The sequence below is a fragment of the Chelon labrosus genome (assembly GCF_963514085.1).
Source record: "Chelon labrosus genome assembly, chromosome: 10".
In the NCBI taxonomy this organism is placed as follows: Eukaryota; Metazoa; Chordata; class Actinopteri; order Mugiliformes; family Mugilidae; genus Chelon; species Chelon labrosus.
Genome location: NC_140360.1, coordinates 1,333,576 through 1,345,773, shown reverse-complemented (window position 1 = coordinate 1,345,773; position 12,198 = coordinate 1,333,576). Strand labels below are relative to the sequence as shown.

The window sequence follows — 12,198 nt, the reverse complement described above, 5'->3', positions numbered from 1 at the left end:
GCCACCTAGTGACTGGAGGCGTGTTTATCGTTCAAGCATCAATAAAGACACTAATACTGAAAGTCCACCTGACCCCACTATTTGAGAAGTACTGGTCTAATGTGAAACAAACAAATTCAGGTATGGTGTGGTTTCTGTTGCTATCATTAGCTTTTTGAGGATTTTTTGGAAGCTAGTTTACAACATTAGCAATGCTATGGAAACACACCTTTTGATCGTTTATAGCTAACACTAGCTAGCGGTTTAAAAACAACAACCCAATAACCCTCAATTTATTATTAAAAATTATTCAGATGTTCATGCAGGACATCTGGTCAATTCAGTCTAGATTATTCTGCTAGAACTTTTTCATTTTGCAAAATTAACAGATGAATTGTTTCATTAATGGCAAAATCATTTTTACTTTTTACTTAAGTACATTTCAGAGCCTGTACTTTCTTACTTTTACTTGAGTAAAGGAGTTGAATCAGTACTTTTACTTTTACCAGAGTATTTATTTACACAAGTATCCATACTTTTACTTAAGTACAGAATGTGAATACTTTTGACACCTCTGTTTATATGCAAATTATGTACATTTTGTGCTTATATTGTTTTATTTCACTAGATTTTTACTTATTTTTTCTTTTTACTTGTGGCTCTCAAGTGTTTCTTATGTGCAGCTGAGCTACTGTGACCACCTTGTGGCTCAAGTCCATGTGGCTGTTGTGCACGCATGTAACCCCCCAGGGAAACCAGTCACCAAGGCATGTTGTATTGTGTTGTAAAGGTCTTAAAGAATACTAAACAGCCTCACTGTAGTACCACCATTAGCCCACTAGATGGAGGCAATGGGCCATGTATGAAACTGACAACGTTCCACTGAAAAATAATTGCAGGCGTGAAGTTCCTCTAGATCCCAGACCAGGGGCCTCATGTATCAAGACTTACGTGGATTTCCTTCTAAAATGTGGCGCCGATTACATTCAGAAAACCGGTTCTAGCTGCAAATTGCTCTTTAATGTTGACCTGTTCAGATGCACTGTGGGTATTTGATATACCTGGCTGACATGCGGATAACTCTGTCCCACACGGCTGACATGGCTCTGCTCAGGGTCGACCGGCACAGTCCCGATCGGTCAGACTAATAGTTTTCACATTGATGACAGTTTCCCAGCATCACCTCTAAGTGTCGCCAAAGGATCAACAGCTGTAGAAGCCAGCGTACGCCAGACATTGGAGTGAGGCACGTACAAGTTCCCGGACATTTCACTCTTGACACATCTGAACTTTTCTGTGAGCGAGTACGTACGTAACGTTTTTGTACTCACGCAACCTTCGTACATGAGGCCCCTGGTCATGATATGACACCAGTCTGTAACTAGATAGTCTGATTAGTTCCTCATTCAATTTGTGGTTCAAGCAGTCGTCAACAGTGATTGGCTCTTATATGACTATGACATCATCTTCCACTGTCTCTCAAGTTCAAGTTCAAGTTCAAGTTTATTATAGCCATTTCAACAATATAACAATACAGTTGATAGGAATGTGTTTTGGTATTCTCACATGTAACACACATAATGACAACACAGCATCACAGTACTAAAGCCAAAAAAGAATAGGCACATAAATAGCAGAGGTAACAACACTTAACACACAAAAAGTGCATGGTGTACAGAAGCAGCAGTAAGGTTGGAGGTAAACCAGGTTATGGAGTTAACTCATAAAGTGCTTAGTGCTTAGTGCATGTTCAGGTGGCGAATAGCTTGTGGATAGGTACTATCCCTAAAACGTGATGTTTTACATGTTATGCTCCTGAACCTTCTCCCTGATGGTAATGGTGTGAATAGATGGTGTGCTGGATGGGAGATGTCAGAAATGATGTTTTTGGCTTTCCTTGAAATTCTGGTGATGAAATGTGAGGCTATGGTAGGCAGACTGCAGCCAATGATTTTTGAGGCTCTGCGCACTACCCTCTCAAGCCGTTGTTTGTCCTGGCTGGTGGCACTACCATACCAGACCAAGATGGAGAAAGTGAGTACACTTTCAATGGTAGCCCGATAGAAATGGATCATGCCTGCTTTACTGACCCCAAATTTCCTCAGCTGACGGAGAAAGTGTAACCTCTGGTGGGCTTTGGAAATAATGAAACTGATGTTCAGGTTCCATGATAGGGACTGATGGATAGTGGTGCCTAAGAAACGGAAGGAGGGGACCCACTCCACTATCTGGCCATTGATGGAGATGGGAAGGTGCTGGTCTGCCTTTTTCCTGAAGTCAACTATGAGTTCTTTGGTTTTGGTTATATTGAGGATTAGATTATTGTCTGCACACCACTGCACAAGACTGGGGAGTGATGTACCTCAGTGTTTGAGTTGAGACCAGCATCTTTTAACACCATGTGTTTCTATGTGGAGATGTGATTGGATAATAGTCGTCTGCTCACTAACCAATCAGATTGTGTCTTTCAGCAGGAGGGCGGGCACACGGCAGCTTCGATGACTACAGGTAAACACTGATGGACTGATGTGTTCCTGAACGCTGCATGGTTCATGGTTTCCTGCTGAGAGAGAGAGAGAGAGAGAGAATGTTAACCCTCTGTGTGTTTGTTGCTTCAGGCTGTTTGAGAGGAGGAAGTGGCCCAGAGTCAAGAAACCTTCATCGTCTAGAACCCTGTGAGTCCTCCTCCTCCTCCTCCTCCTCCTCCTGCTCCTCCTCCTCCTCCTCCTCCTCTTTGCCTGACCTGCATGCAGCTGAATGTCTGAATTCCTGTCTCTCTCTGTCTCTGTCTCTCTTGACCCCCTCTCTCTGTCTCCACTCAGTGGTCCAATCTGGGACGGCTGGAAGGGCTAAGCCCCCTGATTGGCTGGAGCAGGTACTCCTGGCCCCACCCACAGCAGCCCGGAGGAGCGGGGCGTGGTCGTCGAGGTGACGCCACCAGCCGACCACCACGCCCCCACCTGGTCGGTCAGCCAATCAGCTTCTGCAAACCTCTGTGACATCGTTAGACCCGCCCACCCCGAGCTGCTCAGGGAGACGCTGGGAAGAAACACCCAACGCACCTCTCCATCCATCAGCTGCTCCTCCCCCTGTAGGGAGAGGAGCTCCGGGTGGAGGAGGGTGAGGAGAAGGATGGAGATGAAGAGGAGGAGGAGGAGGGTATTAAGACTAGTTTGTCCTGGGTTTGGACTGTCAGGCGATCAACAAGATCAAAACTCTCATCTTATAAAATCATTCTCTCTGACAGTTTTGCAGATTTGTTAGAAGTTCTTGAATAAAAAAACATTAAAACTGATTTAAATTTGTTTCTCATGACGTTCTAGTTTCAGACTTCCTGCTATAAAGTGACACTTTTGAACTTTTAAACATTACTATCCATAAGGTTTCCGTAAATATATACAGTTGTATATAAAGTTAAATATATAATATATAAGTTTTCTCTATTTTTCTTTTTAATTTCAGTCATAATTTGGTCGTTAAAGTTCTTTTCTCACTGAAAATCTAAATCTCTGTTAAACTTTTCAGTAAAATCTCATCCTTCCTCCTGCCTCATGTCAGCCTCCTCCTCCTCCTCCTCCTCCTCCTCCTCAGGTGACCTCCCAGCGGCCATATTTGTTTTTCCGTGTCCATATTTAGCCTCGCGGTGCGTCAGGACATTAAAGGACCTCTTCTTCCTGTCGGTGTCGTTACTAAACTCAGACTGAGACGGAGAAACGTCCCAAACGTCGAACTCTCAGACGCCAGCGAGGACGTTCTCCTCCTCCACTAACTCCACCGACAGAGCTACAGCTGTACTAACCCAGCAACTGACTACAGTACCCACAATGCATTGCAGCGGCCCTCGGAGAGGAGGAGGAGGCGGGAGTAAAAGATCAAACAGGAAGTAGAAAAGACGTCTGGTGAGCCAATAAAAAGAGGACAGGACCTGTTGTTGTTTTGTGGTTTGGAAAAAAAAAAGTTGCAGAGATCTGTTTTTATTTTTTAAACTCCTCACCGTCCAATCATCATCCTCCTCATTGTTTATGTTCAGATTTTTATTATTTTTTGTATTTTTCTTTCTCTCTTCAGACCAAACCACCCAGCATGTAAAATATAACACCACTGCATCCACACAGGAAGGCTGTTATGGTTTTATTTTTGGGATGATTGTACTCCTCATGGTCCAGACTCATTGGAGATCTGGACGCTGGGATCTTAGACTCTAATCATTCCTCTGTGAGTTATTAACAGATTTACACAGATTACCTTCAGCGTTCAAACGTCAAACACGGCTCCGCTGTTTCAGGTCAATCGTTGTTTCCTACAGTTCCCAGAATGCCTTTCAGCTGGCTACAAGAGCAGGTGTGTTCAGTGTTGAGCAGATTAAATGTAAGACTTTAAAACAGTATTAATGTCACAGTTTATAACCCAGATATAATTAATAGTGACGTAAGGAATTAATCTATATGTTTGATCAAATCATCACTTTACAAGATGATCACCTCCAGTATTTAAAAAAAAGATTCACAAATGAAATTAAATTCCAGACTCTTTGAAGAGAACAGGTTCTGCAGGAGAACCTTTAGACCGACCGATCCAGACGTGTGTTTGAGAAGCTTCAGGTTTGTGTGTTTTGTAGTTGATAATCTGTCAAACAACTGATCACTCAGTCTGACCCAGGTTCTTGTTTCTTCTTCTTGTTTCTTTCTTTGACTTCAAAAAAAGAAAGTGTGACTTTTATACAACTTTTTCAACTTTACTGTGGGAACTGAAGAACAAAGACACCGTCCTAAAAGTCGACCGTGCAAACCTTTTAAAGTGATGAATGAAAGTGAATCGATGTGTTCTCTGTGGAGGTACTGATGAAACCACCATGTTCATTCATTGTAGGCGTATTTGGGTTTGTAAGTTTGTAAAAATATTATTGTTGTGTGTGAATTTAATACTTTTGATACAAAAACCTGATTTAAATCATGTTCAGAGCGACGTCTCAGAAGTCAGACCAGACGTCCTCCTACAGATTCTTTGTGTTATCAAGTTGTTCAGCAATCAAATCTTTTGGGGGTGGGGCTTTAAGTGGTGATGGACAGAAGAGTTCTGATTGGTCCAGCTGATCTTTGCAGGAGCAGATTCAGTTCCCAACGGAGAGACTCCAGATCAACGTTCTGCCGTCAGTAATTTGCAGGCGGAGGAAGTTCAGGCTAGCAGTAGGAAGCTAGCAGTTAGCAGTAGCACAGCTTTGACGTCTTATCTGGATGGCCTCAGTAAATCCCAGAGTCCACAGAACAGCATGGACGTATGGGATCATTTCTAAATGACTTCTCCAGGTCAAACTGATCACGTGCATGTAGGGTTTTATCCTGGGAGACTGGGTTTGGTCTGGACGCTCTCTGTTGGGAACCGATTCTGCTCCAGTAAAGATGGCCGCCGTCAGATGTTGTAAAAGATATTGACAGGAAATGACACATCATTCATGGCTCTGATTGGTTGGAGGTTCATATAATTGATGCCCCATAAAGACATCCACGTCATGAGCTGAGTTTGGCTACGCTAGGCTAACATGTTGCTAATCTGACTTCCTGTAAACTGTGAAGACGGTAAAACCTTCATCACTTGTTTTTCTTTTTCTCAGTGTCTCTTCCTTCCTGTGTGAGTGCAGCCAACATGTCTGCCGTCTGTAGAGTTATTTCTTCTTCTTCTTTCTTTTTTAAAGTTTTTTAACCCACACTGTATTTGCTCTGCGGTGCTACTCGCTGTCTAACAACAACTATCTAGGAAACAAAAACCTCCTGGTTGTGTTTGAATGTATTTGTAAATGTTTAGGTGTGTTTTCTAAAGACGGACACACACGCACACACACACACACACACACACACACACACACACTGAAGGACAAACTGCAGAGCACTTTGACTGGAGGATGGAGGATGGAGGATGGAGAGGCCGATGGAGGGGCCATGTTGATACTGATCTAACACACCTGTACAGTCACCCACTGATTGGTTCTAGTTTGTGAATAAAGTGTTGAATGCCAAAATGTTGTCGAGTCTGTTCAGAGTGTGTTTGTGAGTCGGAAAACGAGGCTGGAAATGACAACTTTAATAAAACAACAACAACAACAACTCCACACTCATGGATCAGCTGAGAGACAATGAGTCTTCACAGGTACTGACCCACAGTAGACAGTTGCTGGTGTTGCTGTGTTTTTGTTTTAATGTTGATGGTGTTGGGTTGTAATTGTTGTTGCTGTGTTGTTGTTTTTTGATGTTGCGGTATTCTGTGTTGCTGTTGTTGCTCATGTTGATGTTGTTGTGTCACTCATATTGTAGTTGCAGTATTGTTGTGTTGTTGATGATGTTGCAGTACTGTCATTGTGTTGTTGTGTTCTTGTTTGTGTAGTTGCAGTGTTGTCGTTGTTGCCGTATTGTCGTTACAGTTACAGTAGTTTTGTGTTGTTGGTGGTGTTGTTGCTGTATTCTTCATGTTGTTGGGTTATTGGTTTAGTTGCAGTTTTGTTGTGTTGTTGGCATTGTTCATGTTGTCCATGTTGTCGCAGTATTGTTGTGTTGTTAATGTAGTTGCCGTATTGTCATTGTCTTGTTGCTGTGTTATTTTTGCTACATTTGCAGTAGTTTCTGTGTTGTTGCTGTAGTTGCTATATTGTCGTTGAGTTGTCGCTGTAGTTGTTCAGTTGCTGTTCAGTCTTCCTGTCAACTCCCAGCCTTCCAAACAATCCCGTTCCTCCTGTGTGTGCTCGTCCCCAGAGGATGAACCTGAAGCAATCGTTGACCAACACTGAGTCAAACACCAACAGGTATTTATTCATTTCTTTATTTACTCCACCACAATAAATCAACTTCCTGCTCATGCATACGGCCACATCCTTTCTGTGATGGGACAGTTTGACCACTAGGGGGCACACATACAGCGCAATAAAGAAGCTACAGCTAGCATGTTAGCAAACATGTTCCAATCTTCTTTGAGCTCCGTCTTTGGTCTCCTCCACCTTCCATCTCCACCCAGGCAGGTTTCTGTGGACCGTGGTGAGAGTCTGTGTCGTATACAAGATATTTTCAGCAACAACAACCAGATGAAAGATCTCAGGAGCGAACACATCCTCCATCTCACATATCAGAACAGAGATAAATAGATGTTTTTTCTGAATAATAATAATGAAAGAAAAAAGGCCATAAATAGTTTTTTTAAAGTTTAAAGATCCTCCCTAAACACATTTACTTTATCGTTTTTTAGTTTTAATTTATGACTTAAAATATTGAAAAGATAAACCCACAGCAGACACAAATAAAACACAAAGACCCAGCGATGGTGGTGGAAGAGGAGGCGGCGCTTCACTCAGTGATCTGTGGAAACACAAACGTGACAGAAGTTCAGTGTTTAGACCAATGATCATGAACCGTTACCATGGAGACTGATAGGTACGTGTGATTACATCAAGACATAAGTCAGTGTAGAAGTTTACTGATGAAGAGGAGCGTCATATCTACTGGAGAGGAGGAGAAGAAGAAGAGGGAGGAGAAGAAAAGAGGACAAAGAGTAATAGAAGGAGTAGAAGCAGTAGAAGAAGATGGAAGTAGGTGGAGGAGAAGGGGTTGGAACAGAAGAAGAAGAAGAAAAAAATGAGCACAAGAAGAAGGAGACGAGTAGAAGTAGTATCTCCTCCTCCATGTCCTCCTCCATGTCCTGAGTGTCCAGTAGACTTGTTTCAACAGCTGGTTGTCTTTCTACCTCCACGTTTCTGTCCCTCCTGGAAACTCCTCACCTGATGTCTATTTGTAAAGGTTACCATGGTTACCACCACCACAGCCTCTGCTCCTGGAGTCCACGGACACTCACCATGACGACCTTACTGATCTGTTCGCGAGTCCGAATCTGTAGCTTGTTGACGGTCGTCTCTGCGATGTCGGCCCTCTCCTCGGCGTCGTCCAGCTCGTGTTGGACTTTCCGGAAGCGTACGGAATTACAGCTCACCTGCTCCTCCTGGAGGACGAACAGAGGAATGACGGCTCCACGTTAACGTCCAATCAGTGTTCAGTTTCACTAACGAGACTAGAATGTTATTTGAATATGGGATATTAGGAATACATGATCTCTTGGCTACTAATGAGCAGAAGAATAGCCTCACAGCCTCCATCACTAAGACAACCAGAAGGTATAGTTGTCTCATCTAAGTACTTTACTAGTTGCTGTTTTCCACTACATGACGTTATTGCTTTCTGACTTTTACTGACACATTTAAACAGTGGATAATAGATTAGCATTTAGCATTTAGCTCAGACTGTCCCTAAATGTAGTTCCTGGAATGAACCCTTCCTCTTTTCTCTGTAACGTCTGATCCAACCTTCTACATGATCAAGGACAGCACAGCAGCTGAGATCTGACTCAAGTTCACGGTGCATTCAACAGAAGGCCTGCTACGGGTAGAGGTCTTACTGGGTCTGGAGATGAATCAGGCTGGATCTGGATCTTTAGAAACCTCCCTGACTGTTCAGCTACAAGGAGACTAAACTATCAGTGGCTGAGTGTGGTCATTCTCATACAGACCAGATCCTGCAGCTGCAAAATCTTTTATTCCCGGCCTCCATCCAAAATGTTAGCCTAGTCCTAACAAAGCTTTAAAGTAGGGGTGTTAAACATACGGCTTCGGGGCCAAAAGCGGCCCGACAGAGAGTTCAATCTGACCTACAGCATGAATTTGCAAAGAACTGAACTGCAACCGCTATTCCTAATCTTTCCACTAGGTGTCAGACTGTTTTAGTAAGAGGCATTGCTCTTGTTTTTCTTAATACACTGCAGGTTGTTTATAAAATGTTTTGTAAAAGTATAGTTAATTAAATGTGAACATTTTCATGAGGCTCTAAAGGGAAACCTGTTAGTTTCACTCACATGTTTCTACCTGTGGATGTCTCAGATTAAAGTTAGAGGTTTAGTTTTGCGTCGTGTCAAAGACTCACAGCGTTCTCCGCTTGTCTCTTGTAGCTCTTGACTTTGGTCTGAAGCTTATCGATGAGCTCCTGCATCCTCAGCAGAGTCTTACGGTCCTCCTCCGTCTGCAGGATGACAGAGACACCAGGTGAACAACACACAACAACATCTGTACACTGTGGATGGAGGAGGAGGAGGAGGAGGAGGAGGAGGAGGAAGGGGAGGAGGAGGAGGAGGAGGAGGCATCTGGATCAGACCTGGTACGTCAGCTCCTTGACTCTCCTCTCGTAGCGGCGGACTCCTTTCTGATACTCCTCGCTCTTCTTCTGCTCCAGCATCAGCTCCGTCTGCAGCTCCCTCACCTGCAGACACAGCGGCTGTTTCATCAGCTTCAACCCGTTGCCTCCTCTCCGTCTACAACCTGTTGCTAATCAACGAACACAGATCTAAGCCTCTTTAAATCCAGACTGCTTCCACTCACTCTGGTCTCTAGTTTATGGAGCTGCTTCTTCCCTCCCTTCAGCGCCATCTGCTCCGTCTCGTCCAGTTTGATCTGCAGCTCTGTCACAAACACAACCACAGCGTGAACATCTGTAACATCTGGAGGGAAAACAAGTCGCTCATTAACGGAAAACTAAAGACTGTATCAAGCTAATGCAGCTTTAAGATGTAACAACTTCAGTGACAAACATGTGAAATTAGAAGTTTATTAATTGGTCTGTGTACTTTCTGGTGTTTCAAGTTTGCTTTTAGAAAAAAAAGAAGAAGAAAAAGAAAAAAGAGTTCATTTGATTTTCAAGTAAACAAGTAAATTTGGTCCTTTAATCTATGAAACCAGAAAGAGAAGTAAAGGAGAAACCAGTGGTTATTAGAGTCATAGAGAAGAAGAAGAAGTAGTTTCCATCAGTCAATGATTTCAAATCTTTTCGTACACGTCTCTGAAACAATATTCAGGTGTAATTTTAGACAAGGTATCTGGTCATCTGGATTTCTCTCTGAACGTTGAATCTGGAGAAGAAGCAGGTTTATTTAGAACTGAACACAGTGATCCATGGACCAGAGAGACCTGGACCAATGGTCGCCATGGAGACTACTTCCTGGACCAGAGAGACCTGGACCAGTGGTCGCCAGGAGACTACTTCCTGGACCAGAGAGACCTGGACCAGTGGTCGCCATGGAGACTACTTCCTGGACCAGAGAGACCTGGACCAGAGGTCGCCATGGAGACTACTTCCTGGACCAGAGAGACCTGGACCAGTGGTCGCCATGGAGACTACTTCCTGGACCAGAGAGACCTGGACCAGAGGTCGCCATGGAGACTACTTCCTGGACCAGAGAGACCTGGACCAGTTGTCGCCATGGAGACTACTTCCTGCTTCAGTCAAGGACGAGAACATCACCTCAGGAGAAACAATATTAGGACTGAAATCAACTTTAGACGAAACAATAAAAGAAAGCTTTTGTTTTTTGAGGGGTGCTGGGCTGTAGGAGCTGATCAAATGTCTGAATCATGTGTTTAATCTCTTAGAGTCATTTATTCATCTACTACATTTATTTGTCTAAGCTGGTTCTGGGATAACAACATGAAGGAAGACCCATAAACCACCACAGTAGAAAGAGTCAGTACCTCTCACTGTACTCTCCATGTTCTTCTTCATCCTCTCCATCATGCTGCTGCTGTCCTGCTCCTTCTTCAGCTCCTCCGCCATCACTGCCGCCTGGACAAACACATTCAGGGAAAGTTTCAGACTGCTCTGATGTAAACGCTGTCTTATCTTACCCCAAAGGTTATTAGATTCAAACGATTCATACTGCTGTTTCAGAACCAAGAACAGCTGTTTGTTGAGTAGGTGGTCTTTAATGTGACCCAGGACTCGTTGTGTCTTCACACTACCAAAGGAAGGAGGTCACATGTGTCCCAGACCACCTCCACATGTGGACTGACACCAGATCAGTGTCCAGGTGTGAACACTAGAGACCAGATCAGTGTTCACACCTGGACCTGTTGAACCTGGACACTTGTGGAACTTTTCCCCACCCACAAATTTATTTGTGTTCTGGAGTCTCTCTGTTAGGAACTGATTCTGCTCCTGCAAAGATCTGCCGGGCCAATCAGATCATTTGGAGGAGGAGCTTAACGTGGTGACTGACAGAAGAGCAACGGTAATCATACATGTCATCAGAGAGACGTGGAGTTAGATTTGTTTAGACTAAATGTCTCTGATTGGTTGGAGGATGATCCAGTTGACGCCTCATAGTTTAATCCAGATGTTACCAGACTCTGATTCTGATGACACACCTGAACATCAGGCTGCCACACCCCCATCATTCATCTCATCGTAAAGGTTTTAAAATACCCATAATACCAGAAATCAAACAATGCTAATCCAACACTAGCAGTTAGCTTGGTACTGACGTCGGTGAAGGCCTTCCTGGCTTTCTCCCCAGTGCTCTGGCTCTCCAGCATCACTTCGTCCACCTCCCCCGTCAGCAGACACAGATCAGTCTCCAGCTTCCTCTTCTGGTTCACCAGACCCGAGTTCTGAAACACAGAGAACAGACGATGGTCGGTTATCACTTAATTAATCCATTAATCAGTCAATCAATGTGGTGTTTACCAGTCACTCAGGGAGTACATCAGGTACAATCTGTGAGTCAATCCATTAATGTCAACCACTCTAAATCAATCAGCCAGTTAACTGATCAAATCATCAATAGGGAAGGAAGGAAGGTAGCGGGGATGGGTGGATGGATGGATGGATGGATGGATGGATGGATGGATGGATGGATGGATGGATGGATGGAGTTGTTTGTGTCATGATCCAGACTTTAGAACAAGCTGTAAAGTTTCTCTCTCTGAAATGAATGTGTATCTTTATTTATTTCCTGATCTCTGTTTGTTCTCGTACCTGCGTCGTGAGCAGGTTAACTCTCTCTGCCACCTCCACCAGCTCGTGTTCGGCCATCTTGCGGACGCGGTCGGTCTGTTCCAGCGCCCCTCGTAGCTCCTCCTCCTCGGCGGTCAGCAGTGAGCAGCGCCGCTCCAACAGGACCATCTGTTCTTTGAGCTGATTGGTCAGATGGACCTTGTCCTCCAGCTCCACCTGCTGCTCTTTAACCTGAGAGGAAGCAGAGAGAAACCAAGAGCTGAAACCAAGAGGCACCGTCTGAGGCTACAGTTCCTCCAACGTCCACTAGAGGCTCCAGTGAGTCACCATAGACCTCCATGTTAAAACAAGTTTAAACAGTTCTGGTATCTATACAGGGTTCCAGATGCAACCAAATACATTTTTACAA

General features: G+C 44.0%; 2 protein-coding genes across 8 annotated transcripts in view; one reads left to right on the top strand and one right to left on the bottom strand.

The window, feature by feature from the left end:
* sulf2b (sulfatase 2b) overlaps positions 1 to 7,100 on the top strand; it is a gene marked incomplete at its 3' end in the record, with an annotated part of 65,584 nt that extends 58,484 nt beyond the window's left edge. For 4 of the 7 annotated variants that reach the window (XM_084553679.1, XM_084553680.1, XM_084553681.1 and 1 more), the window contains 3 exons: positions 2,451 to 2,487; positions 2,598 to 2,654; positions 2,802 to 7,100. In XM_084553679.1, the coding sequence (XP_084409805.1) occupies positions 2,451 to 2,487; positions 2,598 to 2,654; positions 2,802 to 2,832 (125 nt within the window). The remainder of the gene's footprint in view (positions 1 to 2,450; positions 2,488 to 2,597; positions 2,655 to 2,801) is intronic. The other 3 variants (XM_084553683.1, XM_084553685.1, XM_084553684.1) reach the window with 3 other exon arrangements.
* LOC311495001 (uncharacterized protein) lies at positions 3,512 to 12,129 on the bottom strand (the record flags this gene model as incomplete). The annotated part of the gene is made up of 9 exons (XM_084554283.1): positions 3,512 to 3,679; positions 7,813 to 7,956; positions 8,931 to 9,026; positions 9,159 to 9,263; positions 9,383 to 9,462; positions 10,529 to 10,799; positions 11,318 to 11,443; positions 11,811 to 12,020; positions 12,124 to 12,129. The coding sequence occupies 9 exons, from the start codon at positions 12,127 to 12,129 to the stop codon at positions 3,512 to 3,514; spliced, it is 1,206 nt and encodes a 401-aa protein (XP_084410409.1).
* Positions 12,130 to 12,198: the final 69 nt, after the last annotated feature.